The sequence below is a fragment of the Malurus melanocephalus genome, unplaced genomic scaffold, assembly GCF_030028575.1.
Source record: "Malurus melanocephalus ecotype Western Australia unplaced genomic scaffold, MMel_1.1 scaffold_406, whole genome shotgun sequence".
Classification (NCBI taxonomy): domain Eukaryota; kingdom Metazoa; phylum Chordata; class Aves; order Passeriformes; family Maluridae; genus Malurus; species Malurus melanocephalus.
In genome coordinates this window covers 15791-43766 of record NW_026623638.1, presented here as the reverse complement: position 1 = coordinate 43766, position 27976 = coordinate 15791, and the positions used below count along the sequence as shown (strand labels likewise).

The window sequence follows — 27976 nt, the reverse complement described above, 5'->3', positions numbered from 1 at the left end:
AGTTCTCTCTCCCTTTGTCCCCACCTCTCAGAGGTTCTCGCAGTGCCCGTGCTGGATCCCCATCAGGCACAGCAGGGTGTTGCCAGCTGCCCATCTCTTCTCAGGTGCCAGGAGAGGTGGCACAGGGGGGAGGTCACACARCCCTGGTGGCTCGGCGGTGACAGGGAGGCTGTCCCACTGAGCCAGCCCATGGACGTGCCTGGCAAAGGGCATTTTAGCAGGGAATCCATGGATTCCAGCATGGATTCCAGCAGGTCAGATGGATGTGGGGATCCTCCAGGGCTGGAGCCATCCTGTGGCAGTGTCTCTGAGCAGGGTTTTGCCCATGTTGACGATCAAACCCCGTTTCCATCCCGCGCTCTCTGATCCCGCTCTGTTCCCGCACGGAGCGCGATCACACTTGAGCTGTTTGGAGTGCCGTGTCGCTGGGMTGCTTTTATCTCAGAACCAGCATAAAAGCTTTCTTCAGGGGYGGAGGGATTAATTTTTCACACATCTGTCCACTGGAATGCAATAACGGAGCTTTTGTTCRGGCTCTTCCCGTGGAGCGCCTTCTCCACCCTTGTTATTCCACTCTTCTCTTGCATGGCAAAACTTTTTGTCCTGCATTTCAAATAGATCCTGAGCGTCCCTGGCAGCTGAACAAGAGAAACAAACTTTGCAGCCCTGTTTTTTTTTTGTGCTGTTCTCAGGGGACGCTCGGCGATTTGAAGGGTATTTGATCGCTTTTGGCAGAGGCGTTTTATTCCRTGGAAAACCCGCGGCTCCTGCGATCCCATGTGGATGGTTTAGGGAGCCCCTGGAGCCTCCCAATGAGAGGTTTGCGGGTGGTCAGTGGGGTGGAGGTGCCATGGGAACGCTCCATGTGGGCAGGGAGCAGGGTTGGGGCCGGTGCCAGCCCCGTTCCTGCCCGAGCTGCAGGGGCAGGGCGCAGAGCTCAGCCCGGCCGTGCCTCTGCATGAAAATGAAGCCCCAGAGCCTCAGCCCTCATCCTGCAGATGCTTTCCTTGCTCTTTGGAGATTGGTTTGACACTTAACACCGAAGTTTTCTCACTCCAGCCCTGATTGTGCATCAGGGAACCCACCCAGGGTCGATAGCTTTGAGGGAATTTAACACTGGGGTTCAGCGCTGGCTGTAGCATCCCMCGGTGTGACTTCTGCATGCATTTATGTGCTGTTCTTTTTCCCCCCTAACAGCCCTATTACCATATTTAAATGCAAGTATGTCATTTTTTAATTGATGTTTCAAGTAGCTTCGGGTCCCTCTAGCCTAGTTCTCTGCTCCTTGCCTCGGTAGCTGAGCTGTAGTGCTGAAGGTAGTGGGCTGTAGTGTTTGCTCTCTCTCTCTGGGCTCACTCTTCTCTTTCTCAGTGCCTCAGTTGTTGTGCTGTGGTTCCTCAGCCTTGCAAAGCAGCTGTGATCATGGTCCTGGTGCCCTCTCAAGGGTCGGGTTGGCCACCCCAGGTTTGTCCTGTCTGGTGCCAGGAGCAGTCAGAGCTCCCATGGACCCAGAACCTCCCGGGAGCTGTTGACTTTGGGGTTTGGGTTCTTGCTGATTCCCTGGACTTTGCCTTTGCCCTCTTAAAGTACATATATTAAAAGTCAGAGTCTCTGGCAGATCTTTTGAATACTAATTAAGTAAAGACATGAAATCTGCAATCTTGCTGGCAGCATTCCATTCCTCTGCGAGGGCTGGGTTCCCTGGAGCAGGGGGGATGTCACAGAGCTCCTTGATCCGCGGCTGGTTTGCTTTCAAGAGCTTTTTCCTTTCTCTCTTGCTTTCTTTTTCAAACCACATTCCATTGAATTTTTTTCTGCTTGATCCCAGCAAATCTGTGATCTTGACACGAGGACCTCCTCATATTTCCCATCACTGCTTTGTCTATAGACCAGCACGTTATTATCACTTGCAAATAAGCCCRGGAGAGAATTGTTTGCGGAGCGGGCTGACCCCGTTCCTGCGGGATTGTGGAGACACAAGTGCTGCGGGTTCTGCCTCCAGCCTGTCCCTTTTGGCTCCACGGTGCCACAGCCACGAGATTTGTGCCAGCAGGGACCTGGAGAGGGCCGGGCTGGTGGCACGGAGAGCCCCGTGCCCTGCAGAAACTCGCGGTACCCGCTGGCCTCTCTCTTTACCCTTCTCCTTTTCTCCACGGCCAGGTTTCCCAGCAGCGGCTTATGGACCAGTAGCAGCGGCAGCCGTGGCAGCAGCAAGAGGATCAGGTAGGGGGGCCCGTGGAAGAGCAAACCCTCAGAGTGCAGGGTCAGGTAAAAGCTCTGTCGGTATTCTGTGTGGCTGCAGCTCTCCATCATTTCTCTGATTTTCCTCACACTTAATCCTGGGGACCTGAAAACAAAACGATCAAAGAAATTATAGAAAAAAAAAATAAATAAGTAACCAATCCAAACCCAAACTACAAGCAGAGGCCACGGGGGCTGGAGCACCTGCAGGAGATTGGCATGAGAACTGCCAAAACCAGGGTAGATATTCCAATTTGTTTCTTTCTTTATTCCTTTATTGTGTTGGTTTCTTTATTTGTTTAGTTTAAATTCAAGGCTCTAAAAAAGACACCCCAAAAAAAGATTAATTTGTGCTTTTGGAAAAAAAGTTTTGGTTTCTCACGGGAATCTGGGGTTGGGTTGAGGCGGTGGCAGCAGCTCTGGGTGCTCCCGCCGTGCCCAGAGCTGCTGTCACCTCCTCCACCRTGGCCAGCACAGGGCATCCCCATGGCGAGGGGTCCTGTCCCTTGGGATGGCATCACTCGTGCCATCAGCACCAGCCCACGGCTGACAGTTCACCATCCCTGCCTGCTCCAACCCCGCTGCTTCCATGAGCAACGACAAAGCTTTTCTTCTGTCCTTCTCAAAACTTTCTACTTGTCTTCTTTCCCCTTAAGGGAGATAAATCAATCGTTGCCAATTGCAGTAACGGTTTAAATTTAGGTTTAAATTCTGCTCAACACACRAAGTGAATGGGCACTTTGCTCAGGTGGCAGAGTTCAGAGCAGCCCCCGGTGAGCCGTGGGCTCTGCAGGYTGGCACGGAGCCGCTGCCAACCCCGTGCCCTCTGTGCCAACATCTCCCCGGAGCACACRGGGCTGGCAGCACCATCAGCCTGCYCACGGCTGAGCTGGGGGCTCTCGGAGCTTTCTGGAAGCACCACCACTTTAGGGAGGCGCTTCCCAAAAAGCCCCGACTGGTGAGGGAGGAGGAGGTGGGCGCGGGCCCCGCTGTGTCTCGAGTGAGAGCCTGATGCCATGGAGGCCAGASAAAGACACCAGGAGAACTCCGTTCCATGCAAACTGGCACTGCTTGCAGGCTACAAAGGACTCTCTGTACCAGTTTCCATCCTGTGGCATGTAGAGAGCACCTAAGGGGTCACTTGCCAGCCTGGTTGTGGGGATCCCCCGACTCACGGCTTCTCCTGCTCCCCCAGGGGGAAAAACAAACCCAAAGAGAACAAAAAAAAACCAAAGCCAAACGAAAAACGAGATTACTTTTGCATATGCTTCCAGGAAAAAAAAACAGACCTCATTGTTTCTGCCTCTTCCTCATGTTTTGCCCTTCAGGTTTTGTTTTACGTGCAAACAGACCTGGTGAGTTGCCCCTTAGCAAGGCACAGAGGGTTTGGCTGGATTAACGTTGCTTCCCTGATTATTATTATGATTTTTTTTTAATCGGAGTGCTTTTGGTGCCCATTACAACTGAACTGAGCATTGATCAATTCTGTGCCTGAAAATCATTTGTCTTTAATTTGAGTGTTTTTTGGTTTCTCCTTTGTTGGGTTTTCTGATTTGTTTTTTTGGTTTGTTTTTGTTTTTTTTTTTTTTTTAATTTTTGATTTGAACTTGCAATACGAAACTAAAATCTAACCCTAAATTAACAACACCCTTTCTGGCAAGTTTAAAGAGCAGTATGGTGTTTGGAAATGCCTTTTCAAGCCTCAAAATTGCGTGCACAAAACTGGCAAACACCCAAAACTGAATCCAAAGAGCCCCCGTCCCGYCCCGCGCCCCGAGATCTCAAGGAGGAAAATGGGTTTGTCCCCGTGGTCTGGGAACGGGGGGATTCTGTAGGGTCATCTCCATCCCCAGCCGGTTTTGGAAGGCACATCCTGGGTTTGCCACTCCATCAGCAATGGTAGTGAATTGTATCCAGGAGCAGTGGAGTCCGATCGATCTTGCGCTGCAGTGTACGGGCCCCGATTCATTACAAGAAAAATGGCTGGGGTTCTTCCCTTCTCGCCTTTCACTTGGGTTTTTTTGTTTTCCCTTCACAAATTGGCACAGCACTCCTTCACAGTGCCTGGTCCACAGCACAGAGCACAGCACTGCTGGCCCTAACTGGCCCCCTTTGTGCCAGGAAATGGGAAAGAGCTGGAAAAGCCCCGGGCGGGCGCATCCCACCACCCCCGGCTCACTGGGGAGAGCTGGAGCGGCTCCAGCACGGAGCAAACAGCCCAGCAGGTTCCTGGGAAGCATTGGTGACAATCCATGTCATCAGTGTCCCCGTGACTGCTGCCTCTTCAGCATTCCAGCCCCCACAGCTCACCCAAAATTGACCTTTATTCTCCAGCCCATCCCTCCGGCTCTTCCCCACCTTCCTGCCATCAGTGCCTCCCAGAGACAGAGCACCCACAGAGAGCATCCACCTTCAGCTGCATGTCTTGGTCTCCCCAGGAAGCTGCAGCCCTCTCACTCACTCCAAGCCCTTGGTTTGTCCCTGGGGTGACATTCCTGCTTTTGGGACACACCTGCATGTTTGCTGAGTCAGCAGAAGGGGGACAGGTGGCTGCTTGGGACCTCCTCCCTGCCCTCAGCCCTTCCTTTTCTATAGCAGCCTGTCACCAGCTGACCTTGCTGGGTAAACAGGTTCTTCTGTGTCACAGCAGGCCTGTCCTACAGCCAGCAGAAAGGGACATGCCCCTGTCCTGGTGCTCAGTGCCACCATAAATTCCCGTCCCGCGTGGCCGCTCGCGCGCCGGCAGGGTGAGCTGGCCATAAATCACATCCCCACGACATCCCAGTGATGAGGTGATAGCTGAGGTCCTTCCAGCACGCTGAGGTCTGGCCACATCCATTTGCTCCGGGTAGGACTGTGCTGCCGAAATCCCTCCACTGGTTTTGACAACCTCACCCATTCTTGTATTTTTTTTAATGAATTGGGACCTGAGCCACGGAAAACGAGCAAAGTTAAAAAGTCTGAATGCTGCAAACTCCTCCTAGACAACTTCACTATCAGTGTCACGTTTCTTTTGAATCCACCTGACATATTTTACGTGTAAAACATTTTTGTCGTGTAAATGCTTTTTTTAAAATACAGTCATGGGGGGGAGGGGGRCACATTTTTCTCTTGCATTTGACATGGGAGGGGTTCATCTGGCAGGAGAGCGAGACGAGGAAAATTTGGCAGGAGAGGATTTTTGTTCCTTCCTCTTTGGTTCAAGCCTGAGATTTTTTTCCAGTTCCCTGATTTTTCCCAGCCCTGTCCCAGCTCCCTCGGGCAGGCTGTGCCCACCTGGCCTGGAYGGTGGCACTCAGCACAGCGGGGACAGCGCGGTGCCACGGCGCCTGGGGCTGCTCCCCCACCCCAACCCCTGGCACATCTGGATTTTTGGGTCCCGCTCCCGGCTTGCCAGTGCTGCCTTTGAGCCCTGCGCCCCAACAACCCCTTACTGGACTTTATACTTGCCAGCTATAACAAATCTCRTAACGTGAGCTACTGACCTTGATGGTGAGTGTGAGCAGTTATGTTTTGTTGTTTTCTCTCTTGCTTGGTTGGGGCTGCTGTGAGAGAGGGTGTCTCTGAGGCAAACTTTCCGGCCTCTCTTACACTCGGACGTGCACACCTCCTCTCAAACACTCTTCTGAGCGCTCTCAGCGGGAAGGTTTGTCCACACCTATTAATCCTCTCTCAGTGTCCAGCTTCTTGTTAGTAGCAGCTGGTTGCATGTTTTTTGCTTGTTCGGACGAAACGGTTCAAGAAACGACTCATATCAACTCTTGAGAAATGTCTCTATTTTTTTGTACACTTTCTTTCTTTTGATGTTTTTTATTAATTTCCCTTACTTAAAAAACAAAACACCTGTCGTCCCGTAAAACATTTCACATCTCCCCTTGCCTGTTCTTAGAGTGTATGTATCTGTGGGACTGAACTAAATGCATGCACTGTAGTAGTCGTACTGGTAGCAGTAGATGTAGTTGTAGAACATGCATTGTCGAGTTGATATTACAGGCACCATCAACGCGTGGCAGATAAAAGCAGAGCCCTGGTCTGATTGAAAGCGTAGGGATATCACAGCAGAGAGCTGCTGACGGCTTGGATCCATAGAGCCCTATTTGTTAAATCCCATTATCTGGAAGTTTAAATTGAAGCCGGCTGTAGGCAACCTACACCCTCCGTACGAGAACCCGCACATGCTGTTACGCTGATAGTAAAGCCGAYGTTATTTTTTTTTATTCAAATTAACCCCCCTTGGAATTGAAACACYGACTCTTAACTGTAATCTCTTCTTTTTATTTTGTATCCAAAAGAACTTAAAGGTATTTTTCAAATCATTTTACAATCATGGTTTCTCCATCAGCCTGTTACTCGTCCATATTAGCCCATAGACTCATTCGTTGGCGGTCGTAGACCAGATGTGCCACACGCAAATCACTCCATTCGGGAATCCAAATAATTCCGTGTGTGTGAGGCGGCTCCCCGCAGCCTGTCCTGAGCCACCAAGCGATTGTTTGTAGGTCATAAACCTTAAATCTTATTATGCAACAGACTCTGAGCTAGTGATGGGTCGTACTCATTGCCATGTCACCCAGCTTAAGGGAACATTTTGAAATGAAGATTTAGCATTTCATAAATATCAGCGTGAGGGAGTTCGAGGCGAGTTCATCCTCTCTGCCACGAGCCAGCAGTGGCTTTGCTTCTCCTGCTCGGGTTTCTGTGCTAAACTTGGAAAATGCAGAGACGGCGCTGCAGTCAGTAAATCCAACAGATGGTAATTGAGATCCCGAATTAGGCTTTAGTTTATTTGTTTCCTTTGCTGCTTGTCAGRAAACATCCTGATGGGAGCAGAAAAGCTCCCGTGTGGTGCAGTCACCCCTTCCCTCCTCCCCACGCCCCRGCCATCCCCAAAAACATCTCCCTGCTCCTCTGGGCAGAGCCACGTGCTCATTAATGCACTTGTGGTAGCAAGGGCTTGCAAAGGAAATAAAATATCCAGAATGGGCTTTCCAGTGTAATTAAGGATTTGTATTTGCTCCTTGCCTCTAATGGAACGTGGAGTAAATCAAGCAAACGAGTGCTGGGGCTGACAGGGTGCAAAGTGAGCTGAGCTGCCCCTGGTGCTGCCAKGGAGCTGAACATTGGTGTGTTCAGGCAGGGATAATGTTCCCTTTGGATCTCAATCTTCCCAGGAATGGGGGGACCTGCTGCTCAATGCGCCCGGCGCGTGATGGAGTGAGGAGTGTGTCTGAGAGGCAGCAGAGCGACAAATTGCCTGGGCTCCAGGAAGCCTTGTCTGACACTTAAGGAAGGTGCTCCAAAATCTAATGTACTCATAGTTTAGCAAATTATGGCCGTGAAAAGGGGGGCAGTGCTTGGTCTGTGTGTGCAGGGGGAGAGGAGGCACCACAGGTTTGTGGAGGTGTCGGGAGGAGCATTTCAAAGATCCACGGACCAATTTGGGATTTCTGCAGCCCGCTGGGAGARCTCCCTTGTGGCATGGCAGCTCTGGTGGAATTGCTCTCCCTTTTTTATTCTCCTCTATAAAAAGTACATAAAGTTTAATCCAAGCTATGTAATCTCAAAAGCCAGAACYTAACAAGTGGACCACTTGGGAGCAGCAAGGGCTGGAATTTCTCACTCCACTGGAACCGCCAGTAATTATGTGACAGCTCCTGGCGGGTGATGCATTGGGAAATTAATGGCTGCATCGGATTTTATCCTTTGCTTATCTCCCTGGCAGAGGCAGCATGTGCTGGGGAGCGTGGAGGGTGGGCAGGCAGGGACCCCACACCCCACATGGGGGTTTTGGGGAGGGGTGGGGACAAGGACAAATGTCCTGGTGTAAACAGGAATTTCATCAGCAGGGCCCAGCAATGAGCACCCCGGGTTGTGAATGTACTCTGGAGGAGCCACTCCACATTCCCATGGCTGGTTTTGGCTCTGGTACTGACAATATTGGGAACCCTACAGTTACAGTTGTCTGTTTACTACCCCAGATTAAATAATAATAATAATAATGAAAGAGGAATCTTTTCTGTTTGGTTCAGGAGTGCTGTGCTGCTCCAGGGTGGGAATCCCACAGGTCCTTTTCAGAGCAYAGGCTCCAAGCAGGAAAAACCTTTTGTCTTGTTTTACAGTAGGATGTCACTTCTGGATCTTTTTTTGATCTGTGAGGGACTGAGCTGCTTCTTTCAGTGCTGGGGAGAAAATTCAGTAGCTCTGAAACAATTCAGTGCTGCTGCTGCTGCTCGACCTTGGCCACAGCACCAGTGTTTGACAGGGCGCTGGGCTGAAGTCTATYGAGGTTAAAATACATCAGCTTTAATCAATAATTTTGTAATAGAAAATCTTGTGCACTTGATAAATCATCTCCAGTGCAATTAGTGACTACCTCYGAAGTGCAGTTGAAGTTAATCTGTAGCGAATTTACTGGGTAACTTTTAATAGTCTATTCCATGGGGAGAATTATTTTCCACGGGAAAATGTTCCTCAGAATGCTCATCCAGAGCTGTTTTATTTAGGAGAAAATTCTTTTCTATGARGKTGGTGAGGCTCAGGTTRCCCAGAGAAKCTGTGGCTGCTCCATCCCTGAAGTGTCCAAGGCCAGGTTGGATGGGGCACGGAACAGCCTGGGATAGTGGAAGGTATTTGTGCCCATGGAACAACTTTGGTGCCCTCCAAAGCCCTGCCCCAGCCTGTTATCCATGTTTTATTCCCTTTCTCCCAGGGAAGCTGGGGCACAGAGCTGTTGGCTGTTGTAATCAGACTTTGCTCCCTGCGAGATGCAGCCGAGTGGTTGCAGAGTTTGAAGTGGGGTTTCAGCACRTGCTCCCCAGCACATGAGATCTTCGAGCACAGGACCATTTGAATCACTAAAGAGGTAAAATACTGCCAGAGCTGAGGGTAGTTTGCCTCTCCAGCAGCAGTTTCAGGCTGTTACCCATTAGTGGAACTGCAAACTGTGAGGCAGCGCACATTGGACTGACACKCTACCGTCACTATTTTCATGCTGGTTCTCTCCACAAATGCTTTAAAAGTAAGTACATAATGACAGTGATGCTTTTTCTGCCTCTCTCCTTTCTGAGATAGACAAGTGCAAAARGAGGAGAGTAGTTTTTCCTTGCAGCAGATGTTAGTGTGCATCTGGCTCTGTGCGAGCTCGGGAAGCGCGGTGGGTTAGGAGTTGCCAGAGAATGCAAAATGGGTCTGCAGGTATATATATAAACCTGAGCTGTTTAAAAATAATAAACTCACACGGCTGGAGCCTCTGTGAGCATTTCCTGATAGATAAAAGAGCCCAGAGCTCTGTGCCCTGACCAGGGGTTGGGGTGTCAGGAGCAGACAGTGTGGCTGGTGCCACCAGCTCTCACCCAGGCTCCCTGTGCTGGGCAGATTGTGCCTGGTGCAGACTGCCCTGGGAGGGGATGGGTGCACAGGGCTGAGCTTTTCAGGCTGGAATCCTCTTCTGTTACCTGGATAACCCTCTTATGCTCCCAAACACCCCCCCAGCCCGTGGGGTCCACTGGCAGTGGGCAGGTGCCCCCCAGGCAAGGTCCTCTTGCTGCTATGACTGAAATTATGCAGCAAAACAAAGACCCGGTTTTGGTTTAATTTTCCTCCTGTATTGTCTGTTATTGTACAAAAGGCTTCAATTTCAAATTACAGGAGTGATAGCCAGTTAATGTGGTACAGTGGGAGGCCGGAGTTGCTGTTGCTATGGCAATGGAGTTCGGCTCATTTGTTTTGTAGATGAGTAATTACTACGCAATTAGAGTAGGCTAAAAATAAAGRGGCCTTTTGTTCCCTCTCACTCATTAATATTAATAAAAGACCTGTCCGGGCTGTGGTAAACAATTAATGCAGATGTGGTTGCCCACGGTAAAATTAACAGCAGCTTTCGTGCTCCTCGGCGCGAGGTGAAGGCGCTGGCGTCACCTGGCTCAGCTTTTCCTTCATTTTAAACGGGAAAGTGGTTACAGAGGGGTCTGTGATATCCCAGCATCTGAGCTTTAGCTCTTATTTGCCAGTTGGATGRGTGGTAATAAGTGTTAAAGCAGGGAACAGCACTGGGGTCGGCGCCGGCGACGCAGCGAGAGCCCGCAGCCCGCCCTGGGCTCCGGCAGGAACCCAACAGCAGCAGTTCCTGCTGCAGACAGCTCCTCATTCATCCCCCTTGGATGAATGCCAGGGCTGGAGAGAGAAACTTGCCCAAAAACCTGAGCACAGGCAAGGACAAGCGTGGTGCTGCTGAAACAACTCCAACGCAGCATGTTACAAACACAGATCGACAAAAAAGAGTGGAAGGAACAGTCCCATGCACAGTTTGATGTGAAGTAAAACGATAAGAGTAGATGTAGCCTGGGTATTGGGAAGAAATTCTTCCWTGTGAAGGTGGGGAGGCCCTGACACAGGGTGTCAAGAGAAGCTGTGGCTGTCCCTGGATCCCTGGCAGTGCCCAAGGCCAGGCTGGACAGGGCTTGGATGACCCTGGGACGGTGGAAGGTGCCCCTGCCCATGGCAGGGGTGGCACTGGAAGGGCTTTAAAGTCCCATCCAAACCATTCTGTGATTCTTTGATTCTATGAAATATGTAAACATTAAGCACATTAGATTTGAAATGAACTGTAAAACCAGTTAAATTGGAAGAAACCAGTTAGGAAGGCAACAGGACAGAGTTTATCTGCTCCTGGTTTATTTGTGAGTTCACTGCTGGTGAACATCCCATAACTGCAGGGTGGGACAGCAGAGCAGCACAAAGCTGGGCCCAGGGGGCTGAGGAATGGTCACCCTGCATCATCCCTGGGGTGTTCAGCACCCCTGAAAAACTCCTCAGAAAGGCAGAACCTCTCCTGTGGGCAATGCCCCAGCCCAGAGCTCTGGATCCTCTGCCAGGGGGGCTGTGGATGCACAGAACCGCATCCCTCCCAAACTGTTTAACTAATGGAGGGAATCGTAGCAGAGCCTTTGTAAGGTCGACATTTGTTTGTTGTTAAGGATCTAATTAGAAACATGAGAGGAAGCTGAATGGCTGCTTGCTCGGCTAATTAGCGACATGCACGAAGACCACTTTGAACTTCAAGGACACAAAGCTATTAGCGCTTACATCAAAAATGGATTAAACTTCTGTGCTTTTATAATGATTAAAGATGAGCCGCTCGAGAGGAAATCCTTTTGTAAGGCTGTGACAAGAGCTGGCTCCCTGACTGCAGCTCCTACAAGCGAAGCTTTGTGTGGCCYGCGTGTCGCACCCGGCCCGGTGCGAGTGACACCGCTGACACACGGTATGGAAAACGGGATTAAGCAATAAATATTGATCGCTGGCAAAAAAAAAAAAAATCACAGCTGAGCTGCAAAGTTATTTGTCCTGCTGCACGACTGCAGGAATTCGAATAGCTGGGCTTGAATGCGCTGAATTTTGTGGGTTTTTTTCCGCAAATTGGTGCACAACAGCAGCTTCCAGATGTGGCAGATGCCTCGCATGTGTTAAGTGCTGTGTTTAGCAGAAGCTGGGGCACGAAGAGAGTCAGTGGTGGGTTTGGAAAACACCTGCACCAGGTGAATGTTTATCTGGCCCAAGCTGATGGAAGCTGCCCATCTCGGGTAGGGCAGCCCGTGGTTTGTGTCGTGCTGCAGAGGACACGGAGGCTGTGACAGGAGCAGCTGCCACACGATCCCAGGTGCCATTGTCACCCCGCTGTGCCCGGCTCGGGCAGGGTGGGCAGCGCTCAGCCCTCCCTCCTGGTTCCCACTCRCTGCCAGCAGTAATTGCTGAGCAGAGCCAGCTCACCACCCACTGCTTGCTGTCATTACCCTGCGATATTTTGATGTGTGAAGCTGTTTCCGAAGGGGCTGCAGAGGCAGAACAACCTTTGAAAGTGTGACTGTAGCTGGGAAATAGCGTACAAATAGTACCTTGTTAGGGCAGATCTCGGTGTGTCTCAGCCTCATCACCACTTATTTCGCTGATGAGCCCGACAGTTGTTTTATTTCCCTTTTTCCCTGCAGGGCCAGTGTAGCTGCAGGGGAGGGATAACCTGGGGCAACCTGGCTGCTCCCCGTTCCAGAGCACGTCGGGGTGACAGGGAAGGCACAGCGCTCGCCTTTGATTCTCCAGAGTCACGACTGAGCCAGCTGTCATCTGTAGCTCTTCACACTTGCACAGGAGCCGTGTCTGCCACGGGGTTCTTAGAGAGAGAGTTTGCTTTTCAAAGTGTGCTCGGGAAGAGCAGGAGCAGAGGGATGCAGGTCCCCGTGAGGGATGTACAACATGGCACCTCTCATCGTGACGCCAGCGTTATTTGTTTTTTCTGGTTTGTGTCCCGCTTCCTCTTCCAGCGAGTCAGGAGCTGTTTGTACCTTGTTATTCTCCAGAATATCCGTGTGTTTCCAGCTCATTATTTCTGAGACGTTTGTGAGCTGGAGCATTGATCTGAGTTCGAGGTGTGCCTCTTTCTACCGGAGCTCTGTAAAAGCTCAGACACAAGGAAACGATGCTTCCAGTGGCTCAACCTGGCCACAAATGAAGGAGTTTGGAGCTCTGTGAGGTGATTGGTATAGAAAAAAAAAAAAAAGAGCCTGAATATGAGCTTTTATTTCTCAGTGCTGTGCCAGTGCACTCTTGGAGCCTGAATAGGCCACTGAGAGCCAGGAGCACCGATGTCTTATTTCAGCCTGGCATTAATTTGTACATCCAGTCCCGGGTAAATGACATTCTGGTTGTTAGCAGCTCTGAAAAGCAAGGTACAAACTCCCATTAACTTCAGCCCTGACTGCACAAAGAATTAGCTTTGGCCAAGCGATCTGTAACATGGGTGCAGTGCTGCTAATTATATTTATAAGGCTCTGAGCACTAATGATGKAAGATTTGCATGCAGTGCTGAAGTTGTGCTGGTTATTTAAAGTATCAGCGTCACGCTGTGAGTGCGGCTCCGTTAGTCATGCGTGCGACAGCGTGGCCATTAGTGCCACGCTCTGGGACACTCGGGGTCCCCAAGGAAGGTGGCATTGTCCCCATGCCGCTCACTGTGCCTTTGCTCCGTGTCCTCTGCGCCGGTCGTGCCTGGGTGGTTGCAGAGGCAGCACAGCGGGCTGGAAACACTTGGGAGTAGGTGATATTTTTTTCTGTGACAGTCTGCTCTGAAAATCCAGCAGTAAGTGGACCCAGGTGACTCAAATTCACAGAATCCCAGAACGGGTTGGGATGGGAGGGACTTTAAAGACCATCTAGTCCAAGCCCATGTCAYGGGCAGGGACAGCTTCCACTAGACCAGGCTRCTCCAACCTGGYCTTGAAATGAAATCTGTGGGGCTGTGCTCAGTGCCCTGCCCTGTGCCCCCATACCCCCGTGCCCTTCTCCCATCCCTGTTGGCAGCATTCCATGTTATTGTATCATTTACTCCTTCCAGCTGAAAGATGATGCTTGCAGCATGTTCTATGAATTTTTCATAAAGATAGAAAAACAGACTAATCTTGTGAGCTTTGAGTCTTGGTGGYGGGTAATGGCTTTGATTTAAAGCATTTTGTCTTAATGATAGTTATATTGAAAATTTCCTGCTGCTTTCAAGCACGTTTAGTTATTATCATAAACATTGATGGTGGAAATGCCTGCCAAATTGTGYGTGGCTGTTTATGGCAGATGAGAGAGTCATCCAGAAATTAGAGCGCTGGATCAACAAGTTGTGAAGAAACCTGTTTGTGCAGGAATCCACCCTGGGGGCAGTGGGACAAGGCAGGAACGAGGAGGGTCTTGGAGGAGAGGAGGGCTGGAGATGACCAGCTCTGGTTGTGGRATGTGCTTGACAGGAGATGAAAAATGAATTTCTGATAAGAATCATAGAATGATACAAACATTGAGGTTGGAAAAAAACTGTGAAATCAGTGAGTCTGACTTTACCTACACACTGCCAAGCTCCTCTGTTCCTGCAGAGCTGCTCAGCCCCTGCATGATTGCCCAAGGACAAGGAAAATCCTCCCTGTGCTCAAAGAGCAGCTCCAGTGAATCGTGGTGGTTTCTTTCCCCCACGAGGATTTCCTCACCTGTGCTCTGTGGCAGGGAAGGCAGACACACATTTCTCCACTCACATTCTACACCCTTCCTTACTGTCTGGGTTTTTTAGCTTTTGAAATAATATTGTTATGAGTCACCCACAATGGAGTTTAAATCTTTGGGTTTTGGTGCTGTAGGAGAGGGAATGGTGTCACCAAGGCTCCATTTGGGCTRTGTGCTGGGGACAGTGATCCCCATRCAGTGTCTGTCTTAATTCTTTGCCCAGATTGCCCCYGGTTTGTTTCCTTGGAAATCCAATRTATTTTAGTGGTGCCTGAGTGGTTTTTTTGTCACAGGTCTCATTTACAAGCGCATAAGGGCCTGACTGTCAGCCCAGTCCYGTGTGAGTTCCCCTTGTAGGAACAGTAATGTCAAAATCCTCACGTTTCTTCTCCTTTTCCCTCCCTCTTTCCCTTCATCATTCCTGAGTTTCTCTGGGTGGGATTCCAGCATCCAGCTGCTCGTGCTCTGCCCTGCCACGCTCTCCTCGTTAGCCTAACACCTCTCCTAAGACAAATATCAGYGGCAAGCCCGACTTAAAAATTTCTCAAGAGTTCATGGAGGGAGAGTTTCTCTGCCAGCACTGACCTTTCTCTCTGAGCACAGATTCCTGTGTGAGAAGGGTGTGTATGAGCACAGCAGTTTGCAGGAGGAGGTTCTGGGTGTTCATCCCCACATCAGGGGTGTTCATCCTCTGCCCTGCTCTGCCTGTGCTGCTCCGGGTTCCAGCTCCTGCCTCTTTGACATGAACCACTTGGCTGAGTGTTAGGAGCACCTCACATGTATTTTAAACCAGAGAAGGGCACTCTGCTGGAGGATGGCGTGGTAACAAAACGTCCTCACTGCCTGCAGAGTCCAGCTCTCGCTGTGCCAGCCCTGCCCAGCAGCTCCCAGCTCCACCAGCGCCAACATTTGGCATTAAAAACCCCTCTTCAGGGGCTGCTTTGTGAGCCCATATTTTTTACAGCATCCTGTGTCCCATTTTGCTTTCCCTCACTGCTTTTCAGTGCTCCCCAAGCCACTGTGACACAGAGCAGAGCAATCCTGAGCCTCCCCAAAGCCAAGTCTCTGGCCTGCAGACAAACGTTCACCTGCTGATCAAAACTCACAGGCTCAGAGTCTTTTCTGTAAGAAAAATCACAGCAAATTCAAAGTGAAGGAAGTGAACCTGCCCTGTTCCCATCACCACCAGAGCTCTTGACTGCTGGTCCTTGATCTCCATGGGCACAGGATGGAGCTCCTGTAGTCCAGAGGATGGAGGATCCCTGGGGCTGCAGTTAAAGGTGGTTGGCTGTGACTTACAGGCAATTCCTGCCACCTCCAACATCATGAATTTTGTCAGAACAACACACATTTCCAAAAAGTACTAACTTTCCTTACTGATGGACTAGTCTAGAGGATTGCAGGCATTTTTACTTCTTCCTTTTAGTCTCAGGRTATTCCAGATTTGTGTAAAACACTTATTTCCAGGTAGTTTTTGCCAGAACACATGAGGATTTTCATGCTGGGGAAGTTGTTCAGGGTCCCGTTGCTGTTGTGATGGTGAAGGTGCCTCTGGCTCCAGGTGAGSTCACCTGAGCTCCTGGAAGAAGACAAATACTTAACAACTAACCATGGCTGAGGAAATCATTAAACACGGCTTTCTGAGGCTGCTGAGCCTCCTGCTAATTATGGGAGCTTTCTGTTTCAATTACTGGGTCTGGAGCAAAGTGTTGGCTCTGGAAAAGCTTCCAGCTTTTTTCTGTGGAGGTTTTCAGACACCACATGGAGCGGTGCCAGGGCATCCCAGCCTCCACACAGCATTTCCCAGGCAGTGAAGCAGCCTTTGGGCTGCCCCTTTTCCCTCCTGTGAGCAGTGTGGAGTGTTGAACCCATGATCAGTAGATGAAAAATTATCTTTTCATTGCCTGCCTCGATAACCCATTGCCAGCTCTTCTGCCAGTGTGAAAGCCATATTTGCAGTTTTAAGGGATTAAAATAAGAGTGGTGTGGGTTTGGGGGGACAGAGCATCTCTGGCTCCCCATTTTGCTGTTCTGGGGTTCCTGGCACTGCTGTGGGGTTTGCAGGAGTGTTTCACTGACAGGATGCCCCGGCCGTGCTGTGTCCCGCTGCCGCTGTCGCTCGGAGCAGCCAGCTGAGTTTTCTGTGTGACTTGGCAGGAAAATTCACATCCATTTTATTGAACCAAAGGGAAGAAAAGGGGGGAAAGTGCTGGCTTCGAGTAATAAAGGGCTTTGGAACATCTCAGCTGGATATTTTTCTTCACGAGTGAGAAGGCCAAATGTTATCTTGACATTTAATCTTTAATAATAAAAAAAGGCTCTTTGTTTGCCAGCAAAGTCCAAAATCTGTTTACTCTCTCACGCCTTATTTCTTTTAACTTGCTAGCTTAGATGTCCTACTTACCCTCCCCTGCTACCGGTTCAGGGCTGTGGTGAATCATTTATTGTCTAAAGTTGAACTTCCCTGTCACCACAGAGCCACCAGCTGCTGGGTGTGCAGTTCCTGACCAGTTCATCCATTTTTTTGGGAGCCTTTGGGCAGGGCAGGCAGGGCAAGGGCTGGGTCAGGACAGGTCCAGGCTGTGCCCACCATGGCACTTTGGTGCTGCCAGAGCGCTGTGGTCAGTCTGTGTGGCTCTGACCCGTGGGGACGGGTCACTTTGGGCCATTCCAGTGTTGGATGAAGATGGTGGAGGGTGAAAACAGAGGGGAAGGTGCAGCCAGAGAAGGCTGAGGCGGGACAGGTCCAGGCTGTGCCCACCATGGCACTTTGGTGCTGCCAGAGCGCTGTGGTCAGTCTGTGTGGCTCTGACCCGTGGGGAGGGATCACTTTGGGCCACCAGACTCTGTAACCCACTCCAGTGTTGGATGAAGATGGTGGAGGGTGAAAACAGAGGGGAAGGTGCAGCCAGAGAAGGCTGAGGTGGCTTTGGGGCAGCATGGGAGGCTGGAGATGGAGGTGCCAGGGCAGTGCCCGCTCTGGGCTGGGRCTGGRCTGGGGCTGGGGTGGGCAGTGGCATTTTTGGCCCCGTGTCCAAGGGTGGTGTCCTGGCACCTGCAGGCGTGGGCCGAGCAGGCTCCCCGTGCCCCCAGGGGTCTCCAGGTACCACCCAGCTGTAGCTCCAGCTTCCCRCTGCCATCTCCATCCTGCTCCTCCCAGTCCGCTGACTTTCCTTTCGCATTGAAACCTCTTCCTCATAAATCCTACATCCRAGAGCAGCCGTGAGAAATGCCAGAAGCCTGATCATCTAACATGCTTTGATATCTAAATTTCTTCTTTAGTGTCATTCTTATTTACATTGTTTTTCTTTCTCAAAAAAAAAAAAAATTAAGGGAGGAAAAAAATTAAATTTTCTTTTACTTCCACGTTAGGAGGTGAGTTGTCATCCACCCTCTGGAATTCTTTTTTGCTTTTGATCTTTATTTATTTGTTTAATTTTGGTTGATGTCCCAAGCATGGTTTTGGAGACGAAGGTAGGTCTTCGCTCTCCAAATCAAAAGGCAAAAAAAACCTAAATAAAACAACACTTTCCTTGGTCATATTTAAAAGAGAAAAATCCAAACTGTTCCATTCCATATCATTTAAAGGAAAAAAAAAATCAACTATTGAACTATTTCTACAGCTTACTGATCTAAAAGGGCGGGTTTTTTCCAAAAGTATTGAATGGATCCAAAAAAACGATTTACCTAGACGTGATTCAAGTTATTTGCTGTCAACATTTTAATATCAATATTACCACAATGTGTAGTCTCAAATTAGTTCCTTTGTAGTTTGCATGGGATGTGAATGCTGTCTCGGCGTGCCCAGACCTAGAGAACTTGTTACTACTGCATGAGCATCAAGTCAGATGTTGAAAAATACCTATTACATTTTGTGATAATTTGGTGAAAATGAGCACCTCCAGTCTCTGGTTGCAGTAGTGTGTTGAATGATCGTTCTTTTTTTTATTTTTTTTTTTATATATATCCATATATATATTTTTGGAGCTCTTAAGCTTCGTAGTAGTCCGGGCTGACTCTTCTCCAGTACTTGCTCTCCTCTCGCATGGCCTTGGTTAAGTGTTAGAATTGGGCCTAGGCTGTTTATTCTGGTGTTTGGCTTATGTAATTCCGGTGCATGCCCGGCGTCTGGCCTCATACCCAGCTTTATTCTCTGCACACCAGTCTTGAATAGCTACAGTGCTCAACCGAATTTTGGCGCACCCGCTTCCCCGGCAGGCTCCAACCCAGCGCGGCCGGGCGGCTTCCCCGGCGCCAACAGCCCCGGGCCCGTGGCGGATCTCTACGGCACGGCCAGCCAGGACTCCGGCGTGGGGAACTACATAAGCGCCGCCAGCCCTCAGCCGGGCTCGGGTTTCGGACACGGCATCGCCGTAAGTACCGGCGCGGGGATGGGATTTGGGATGAGGGGAGGGGGTTCTGTGGGGTTTGAGGGGTGGGGACCTCACAGCCATCTCCGCCTCACGCTGCCCTCACCTGTGAGCGGGGTCTGACCCACACTGCGGTCACTGAGGTGGTAATTGTAAACTCATTCTAGTGAGAAAAGGCTTTCAAGCTCATCCTGGTTCCTTTGAACCAAACCCTACCACAAGTTTCCACATTCTCAGGGCTGGTTGAGACTCCATGGCTGCCCTGAGCAACCCTTTCCAAAGATTAATCGCTCTCTCGGTGAAGAAATTTCTTCCTGATATCCAACCTGAACTTGCCTTGGTGCGAAGGTTTGTCTGGAGACTTCTGCAGCCAGATCTCAAAGGGGAATAAATATTAATCCCATATTTAATAAATATTTATCCTATATTTAGTAAGTATTTATCCCATATTTAATAAATATCCCATATTTAATAAATATTGATCCCGTATTTAATAAATATCCCATATTTAATAAATATGGGATTTAAATCCCTGCTTGTCTGTATCAGCCCATCTACCCCTCCTGGCTGCTGCACCCTTTGGCAGACACAGCTAAACGAGCAAAATCAGCTGATGAATTTGGCTGGTGGCACCCCAGCAAGGGGACAGCCGTGTCCTGCTGCTCTTGTCCCGTTTGCTGACCCTTGGGGTCACTTTGCAGCCAGTCCTGGGGTCACTTTGCAGTCCCTGAGAGCCGCAGGTGCCGCGTGAGGCCGGGCTGGGCTGTGGGGTCAGCGGGAGGAGCCTCTAACGCCGYGCTGGGTCTGCGATCGCACTAATGAGGGATAAAGATTGGCTTAACAAAGCTGCACGTGGCTGTGTCACCTGTGTGTGAGCATGAATGGGGCTGGCCCTGCCCCACTGTCACCCCAGCACTCACTGCACAGGCTCCTGTCCTTTTTGGGGTRCAGCCAGGAGCTGGGTTTGTCCTCGTGGACGGTGAGGAAACGCAGAGACTCCCCTGAAGGTCCCTCAAACTGAGAGAACTTCGCTCCCTGATGGAATTGGATGGGGGGAGCAGGAGTGTAGTGCAGACAAAGTTCCTGAAACTGTTATTATTTTTCTGGCAGCTGGTACCTAAAAAGTCAAACAAACCCTCTGCCTCACTTAGAGCCCGTGTGCTCTGTTCCCATCCCTGGGCTGCCCCTCCCGTTGTCACACCATGGATTTGACAATCCCTGTGGATCAATTCTAGCACCAAACTTGGAATATTGCTGCTCTGCAAGGAGCTGCATCAGTTCAAGCTGCCACCTCTCACCACTTACAACACCTCTTATTTCCATTTTTCACCTAAAGAAAAGGACCCTGTTTGTGCTTGAAAACCTGGGCACTTTGGCCTCAGCAAATCCTGATTTTTCACGTATAAAACACCAGGTCCAAGCCTGGCTATYCAGATTTGTCTGCACTAACACTTCCCAAAGAACCATTTTATAATTGACTTGCAGATTGGCAGCCTCTTAATTCCCCCAATAACTGCAAAGAATCCCATAGCTTTTTTTTACATATATATTTATTTAACACTCTCCATTTACTAACCCTGGTTTAAAAACAAAGRAGGGAAAACCCCAAAGCTTATTTTTTGCACCTGGGGGAATGAAAAGATGATGGTCTTGGAAAGGTGACCATAAGGTCGAGCACATCTGATGACCAGAACAGCTCTCAGAAATCCCTATTCATGCTGGCAACACAGTCTTTCAAGTCCTTTGATAATTTCTTGGCAAAATTAATAATCAGCTGTTCCCATGTATAGAGCACTGATGAACTTAACAATTGTACAATTTTAGGGACCTTTGATTGCAACGGCTTTTACAAATGGATACCATTGAAACGTTACACATGGTTGGTTGCCATCTCACTTGGAGGTATTACAGTATATCCCATTTGTACTTTGTGCTGAACTACCATCTCCCCTATATTTACTTTAAGTGAACAATTTTTTTATCTTCATTTCGTCTTTCCTTGGCCTTTAATCATTCCTTTCTGTGATTTGTGTTACTCAAATCGACCTCGCGGGTTGGAAACTGGAAGACCGATCCAAAGCTAAAATCCCAAAAGTCACTTTTTCATCTCCAGAATTTGAAGAGGCAGAAAACCCAGAAAGCTGTGGGGAATCACCCCCAGTGCCAGCAGCCAAAATCCCWTTGGGATCAGAGATCTGCTCCCAATGCACTGGTTTAAAAATAGCTGAGCCCCACTGCTTTATTACTGAGAAACCATCATTCTTAATTAAGTGCTGTACCAAATATTACAGCTAAAAGATAACATTGTAACTTGTAACCATAGAGTAATTATCAAGATTAAAAAAAAATTAAACCTGAGCAAATTAAATTAAAGACATTACCTGAGCGCCGCAGCCCTGGATYGCTGCCAGTTTCCTACCCTTTGAACTAAGCTCGAGTTAATTAAATGTTTAATTTTTATTTTTTATTATTATTTGGCCTTTGGCATATTCATCTTTGCAAACAAATATTCTTAACACTCAGAACGGAATAGATTAGAAAATGCAATGAAAAACAGAAGTTATCCCAGTTAAATGGCATGGGTTTACCTCCAGAGCCCCGAGCCCGGACAGGCAGATGGAATGGATAYGACAGATTTTATTTCCCTACCTTTTGCCCAGCACTACATGATCGATGTCACATCATTTACSTTCAAAAATCAGTCTATGAAATTAGAATTAAAGTTATAAAGGGGCCGGGAACTGTGGGAAACATTTGGAGGCTTTAAACTACATAAAAATAGATTTATACCTAAACACAAGTGRATAAAGGAGTTCGCTATTCACTCTCCAGTTCCACACACACCCCCAAGATTACCTGAAATTGTTCTGTCAATTGATTWGCTCCACCAAGGAGTGTTTTTTATGGGAAAGAAGAAGGTGCCATAAGCACTGTTGCTTAATCCCAGCCATTCCTCGCACTCGGTGTTCTGTTGGCCGATCAATTTGTCAGAATCCTGCCCGTTTCCTGGGCYGTCAGCCCCTGGAATAGTGAGGTGGTACCCGAGGCCAGCTGGAGCCCGAGCAGAACATCATAACTCAGGCTAATAACGTGTGCTGATGGCAGCCCCGAGATGGATGGGCTGTAATCACTCCACACTTAGCACAGCCCATCGCCGGCCAGCGCCGAGACTCAAACCATTAACGACTTCAAAACAAAGTGCTTTTAATGTTGCTCATTACTAATTAAAATAGATTTGGAGAGGAGGAAATGAGCCTTATTATGAATTCCTCAAGGAACAGTGAGTTTAGGATTCTTGCGGCAGCGGCATCCCCAAGGCAGGATTGGGCTGAGCTGGGATTCCCAGGCTGGGGTCAGCTCTCTCACCCTGAGCACGGCTTTTGGGGCTGGGTTTTGAAGGTCATCCCAAAACTGTGACCAGGGAGATCCTTGCCCAGCCAGCCCTGTGAGTGGCTGCCTGCAGAAGCAGCGCCCTAAATATTTACACCTCTTTTATACATTATATATCTCAGCTGTAAGCACCAGCAGGGATGGAGTGTTGGAGGCTGAAGCCCCGTTRCAAAATAAATCCTGGCTGCTGCAGTGTGCCTGGGTAGAACTTGTCACCTTCCAGGTACTTCARAGCAAACTCATTTTACCAAAGCCGTGTAAATTCCTGGCGTAATGGATGCCTGAGGAACAGTTTTTGTCCTGGCCATATATCAAGTCACATTTTGCTGTTCCTAAATCAGCCCAGCCCTCAGCTAAACCCAGCCTACTCCCAGTCCAGGCTTAGCTGGGATGGAGCTGGAAATAAGAGCAGAGAATACATGAGGGGCTGTCCTGGGAACAGCTCAGCACCCTCAGGGTAGGTCAGAGCAGGCCATGGCCACAAAGTGTTTGCAAACACTTTGGGGTTTTTGGGTTAAAAATCCTAACGACCTCAATTAACTGTCCCTCCCCCGTGTCCGTGTCCRCCTTCTCCCCACGCAGAGTCTCTCTGGATGTCCGGGCAAGACGGGGCGAAGTTTCTGAAGGGGCCCACGGTTTTGGGTGATCTCATCAGACTTTGAGCACTACATCATCATCATCATCTTCATCATCATCACCGCCAACGCAAACTGGAGGTGGCACTCGAAGGACTTGGGTTGTTTAAAATCTCTCTCATCATCTCATGAATCTGCTGTACTATAAAAACAACAGCTTTTAAAAGTATGTATATAAAACCCATTTCTTGTTCGTTTTATTTTCTCGATGGGTTTCCCTCCCCTCCTTTTCGAACCCCTCCGAACCCACATTTTTTCGTAGCGTTTTTTGACATAGTCTCGTAGCCACGTAGTCGGAATTCTTTGTGTATGTAGCGAGAGCCTAACCATAGTGTAACTGTTATATTAAGGGGTTTCTTTTGCTTTTCTTTCCCACCTCCCCTCCTCCTCCTCCTCCTCCTCCTCCCTTCTGTTTTACGTAGTTGTTGTTGCTTAAAGGATGCTGAGATGGTGACAGGAGCCTCGGCCGCCGGTCCCAGCTCGGTGGCGGGGGAGCGGAGCCGGCGGCGGGCACGGGGGGCTGGCAGGGCACGGGGAGGGGGGAGCAACAGGTTCTCTGGCCCTTCTTTTCCTTTGTGGCGTCTTGGTTACTCTAATTCTCTCTATTTTCGGCAATAAGGCGAGGGCGACAAACTTTTTGCGCGTCCTTTTTCTATAKAAGTGCTTTTTTTTGTTGAAAGAGGTGATATAAGGTTTTTTGAAATTGTGAATTCTGAAAAAAAAAAAAAGAAAAAAATAATAAAGTGCTGTAAATATAATTCCATTAACTACATAGAAACTATTAAGAAAGAGAAATACAAACCTATTTTTGTGATGGAGTCAGCCTAAGGCAGTTTCTCTATGGAAATGGATGAGAAAAGACAAGGAAGTTGTAGCCTTTCAGAGTGACTGCTGGAGCTGGTCCAGGGGGGGTTGTGATGCTGTGGGACCCTCCCAGTTTGCCCAGTTCATACCAGCAGCTTCGCTCAGACGTGCACAGCTTACAAAGGAACAGTCTAGTGGTATTTTTATTTTAATTTAAAAGCCTGCTTTTCCCAAAACTGATCAAGAAGCTACGATTTTTCCTACTTAACGCATTTACGGTTCAAAGCACACATTTATTTTTATTTTTTTGTTTTGGTTTATTTTTTTTKGKTTTTTTGGTTTTKTTTTAGTCATTATTTTAAACTAGATCAACTTGCTGTCCAGTCATTTCAGCTGCTCTGGGCACCCCGTGCAGCCCGGGGTCCTCCCCGCTGTGGGCAGAGCAGCGTCCAGCTTGCATGGTTTCCTTTATTATCCATCACTTTCTGTATTAACACATTAGAAAGCAACTTTGGTTGGTTTTGAGTTCTTTTTTTTTTTTTTTTTTTTTTTGGGAATACCTCAGTGCTACAAGTTTCACCCTAGAAGCAACGGAAGATTTTAATTTATTGTAGTTGTAAACAGAATTTAAAAGAAATAAAGTATAAAACATCATTGCACTGTGACTGGTAGGGGAAAAACTGACAGTTTCCTATTTGCACATGTTTAATATTTGGCTGTTATATATATGGTCCTCTGTTGGGGGAGGAAACTTATGAAGGATATTTTTTAATTTAATTTTTTTAATATTGGTAAATAGGCCTGCAACAGCAAACTAGAAGTACAACATGGTAGGTGGCATTAAGAACATACTGTAGTGTGGATATATTTCTTCTTTTTTTAACGTAATATTGACAAGTTTTATTAATATTTTTTTAAATTGTTACGTTTATAAATTTGGTACTTTAGGTACAGCCAGTATAAGACACTGAATGCGACATTTGTTAAAAAGAGCTGCTGCACTCCTATTTTTGTAAATTTTACTAACAAGTAGACTAATGTAGACATTCAATAGACAAGGTAGAGCAAGGCATCTTTAACAAAACAAGGCACCATACTGCTAACCGAAAGGAGAAAACCTTGTTTTTCTTGTTTTTTAAAAAAAATCATGCTTTTTATGTAATATTTTAGGTTTTTTTCTTATTTCAGAACAACCAGGTTTAAGCAAAATGCTGGACGCTTTTTAAATATTGAGACTTGATCAAGTAATAAAAGAAATAAAACTGAATTCTTTAAAAAATAAAAAGGTAAAAAAAAAAAAAAGACGATGAACCAAATTCCCTGCGATTCAATGTGCCGTCAGGGAATTTTTTATTGCTATTTTGTCAATGTTGATGATGTACTGTACTACCAGTTGGTTTTCCTCTCCATTCCCTGTCACCTCATAGAATATTCTTTGTTGATCATTGTTGTATGTTAATAGTGTATAAAATGGCTTATCTTGTAAGAGTGCTGTCCTGATGGTAGTGTAGTGAATTTTTCCCCCCCTCTTCCTCTCTTCCTCTTCTAGTACATATTGGTAGGTGTATCGTAATTAAGGTTAAAAATTTAGATGTAGTTATTCAGATTTAGGACCAGTAAGGATAGAACTTTCTCTTATTTAAGAAACAAAAAAAAAATGCTAATAATTTTGGGAAGGTTTTCCTGTTTTGTTTTGTTTTTTTCCTCTTCTCTTTTCTTTCTGTGCTTTTTTTTTCTCTTGTTTATTATTTTTCTTTTGCTGATCTGATGCGGTTTCAACTAACCAAAGGTCTCACAATGTTAAAAATGCTGGCAAACTCTTAAGGCATTTGTAGATCCCCACCCTTGACTTTGGAAAGGGGATGTGCCATACTACCTTAAATGCTAATGCTAGATATGCAAAACTGGATTTTTTTAATTTATTTTTTAAAAGAGGGAGGCACGGTATATTAAAACGATTTTACTAAGAGAAAAAAAAAACATATTTTTTTAAGAATGCTCAGAAGAAATTGCTAATCTGTGTGAATATGTTTTAGATGTTTATATACCTTTTGAGAAGTCCCAGTGGCCCATAGCACAAATGTCGTGGAATCCAAGATGTTTTGATGTGGCTACCTAGACTAAGGTTCACGTTAGTCCCCCACTCATCTAGAAATCCATTTTGAAGGATTTTTATTTTCATTTTCTTCGTTCATTTGGGGGTTTTTTGTAAATTTTTTAGAACACAAAGGTTCAGCTCCACCTTTGTTTTACTCAAGCCCAGCGAGCGAAGGACGGTGGAGTCACRGACTGGTTTGGGTTGGAAGGGACCCTAAAGYCCATCTGGTCCCACCCCTCCTGGGGTCACCTCCCACTGTCCTGGGGTGCTCCAAGCCCTGTCCAGCCARGGACAGAGGGTCCAYRGCCATCCCTCACCCCGAGGGACGGTGCCCTTTGCTTTCCAGATCTCCCACATGGGCCCTCTACCCCCGGGGTGACCAAAACGAGGGATTTCCACCACGCTGGGTGACCTGGGCACCCAAAGCACACCAGAGACCTTTCCACGGAGCCWCCAGAGCTCGGGGACCCTCCCCCTTCCAAAATAACCCAAGTCCTTTGGGATCGGCTTGATTAAAGCGAAGCCTGATCTGYCCTTTGGGGTTTTTATTTTTTCTTACACTTCATAAATGTTCATTTTGAGTTGAATTTGTAGCTTGGACTTTAAGGTAGCATGGCTCTCTTTGCTGTAAGTTGATTTTTTTTCCATTGTACAGCAGCGTCTGCTGGTGAATGTCACACATCTTGCTAGGCTTAGTTAAACCATTGGGTAATTGTGGGTGATAACGACCTGAAAGGTGTTGGGATTTCTTTTCTTCCCTGCTCGGCAGCCCAGGATGCTGCTTTCATCCGTAGTGTGAATGAGGGCTAGCGACTCCAGCCACACGTCCCTTCCTGTTTCGTTTCTGCCATTCACTCAATGCAACATAATCAATAATAAAGCAATATAGTTTACTACATTTTTACTGAAGGCCAGCCATGGTTCTGTATGATATTGCATATGAAACTGTTTACAAAAACAAAAAAAAAAAAACCAACACTAACTCATAGCTGTCTTTTATGCTATGGCGATGTCTCTTGGGTGGAATCTTCTGAATTCTTTTTTTTAGTGGTTTGGTTTGTTTTTTTAAAGCGAAACGGTTTAAGAGAGAGAGAGGGAGAACTGAGGTTAGTGTTAGGGCGAAGAGACAGGATGCATCGAAGACACACCGGCAGATCCCGGTCTGCGCACAGACACTGTAGAGTTTCCTACGTACAGAATCCAGTCGACCCCGCCGCCGCGCGAACACTACGTGAGGAGATTCTGTAAGCTAAGCAATACTTTAATACTGTAATAAAATTACCAAAAAAAAAAAAATAATAATAATGGTAATAATAATAATAATAAAAGATAAAAAAAAAAATAAGTAGTTTGAGAAAGCCAATCGTCGTGGTCGGTCGTGGGCCCCCCAGCAGTCCGTGTTGTGTGGAGAGCTCGGTGTCCGAGCAGGGCGGGCCCGTCCCGTCTGTCGCGTGACCGTCGTAGGTAGCACCCCCCGTCATTCTCTGTCGTACGAGGTCTGAACTCCCATCAGTACTAGGATGCAAGTGAGCATTTCAGGTGGTCATAAATGTACCTAAATAAACTATGGCACAGTGGCAGGCCTAGCCCTTCCTTTTATACTTTAGTATGAACTGATGAGAACTTTGGTAGTGACTTTTTTTTTATATATATACATATATATATGTATCTATATATATCAAGCATCTTTCAGGTCTCTGTGTATGGCTTTCTGAAGCCCTGTTGTAAAATACTATGTGGATGGGGGTCTCTCACATCACAGATGTGGAAAGTATAATTTTATATTTGTATTTTCAAATAAATAAGTTTGTGAAAGGTTTCCATCCTCTACTGTGGTCCAGAAATCAATGTGTTTGTCTGACAAAAAAATACAATAAACTGTTTTGAACAGATCCATGGAGTCCCTTTCATTGGGAGGGGGGGAGGAATTTATTCCTGGGAGGTAAGATTAGACCCATCACCCCAAAACCCATCAGGTTTTGTGCCCCACCAGGCAGTTTTTATCCTATTTCTGCGATAGGCAGTGGGTGGCTGTGTGTTCCCAATCCCTTTGGATAAATTCCCGGTCCGCCACGTCCTTGCTGTGTGTTTCCTCATAGCAGTGACACACTCAGTGTGGCTCCACACCCTCTCTGAGCTCAGATGTTCCACCAGAGGCTGTTCCCCTTCTGGCACTCGGCCTGGAGTGGAGCCAGCTCCCCCCAAATCCTTCCCTTGGGTCTGAAATATGTTATTCCAGCTGGGATGGTGTTATTCCCAGATTCCTTCCCTGGGAGATGGGGCTGTGGGGTGGGCAGGGATGGAGGGGATGCTCCAGCCCCAGCAGCATCAACAACCCTTCCCCTTGCAGCTCCTTCCTTCCACAGCCATCCATCCATCCATCCATCCATCCATCCATCCATCCATCC

The 27976-nt window shown here is 47.8% G+C and overlaps 1 protein-coding gene across 5 annotated transcripts in view; it reads left to right on the top strand.

Moving 5' to 3' along the window:
- Window positions 1-27389, top strand: part of MSI2 (musashi RNA binding protein 2) — a 245056-nt gene extending 217667 nt beyond the window's left edge. Inside the window, exons 11-14 of one of the 5 annotated variants that reach the window (XM_057379458.1) lie at window positions 2161-2268; window positions 18490-18644; window positions 20466-20543; window positions 22614-27389. In XM_057379458.1, coding sequence (XP_057235441.1) covers window positions 2161-2268; window positions 18490-18644; window positions 20466-20507 — 305 coding nt within the window. In that variant the 3' untranslated portion in view covers window positions 20508-20543; window positions 22614-27389. Of the gene's footprint in view, window positions 1-2160; window positions 2269-18435; window positions 18645-20465; window positions 20544-22613 lie in introns of all 5 variants that reach the window. The other 4 variants (XM_057379455.1, XM_057379459.1, XM_057379457.1 and 1 more) reach the window with 4 other exon arrangements.
- The last annotated feature ends 587 nt before the right edge of the window (window positions 27390-27976 follow it).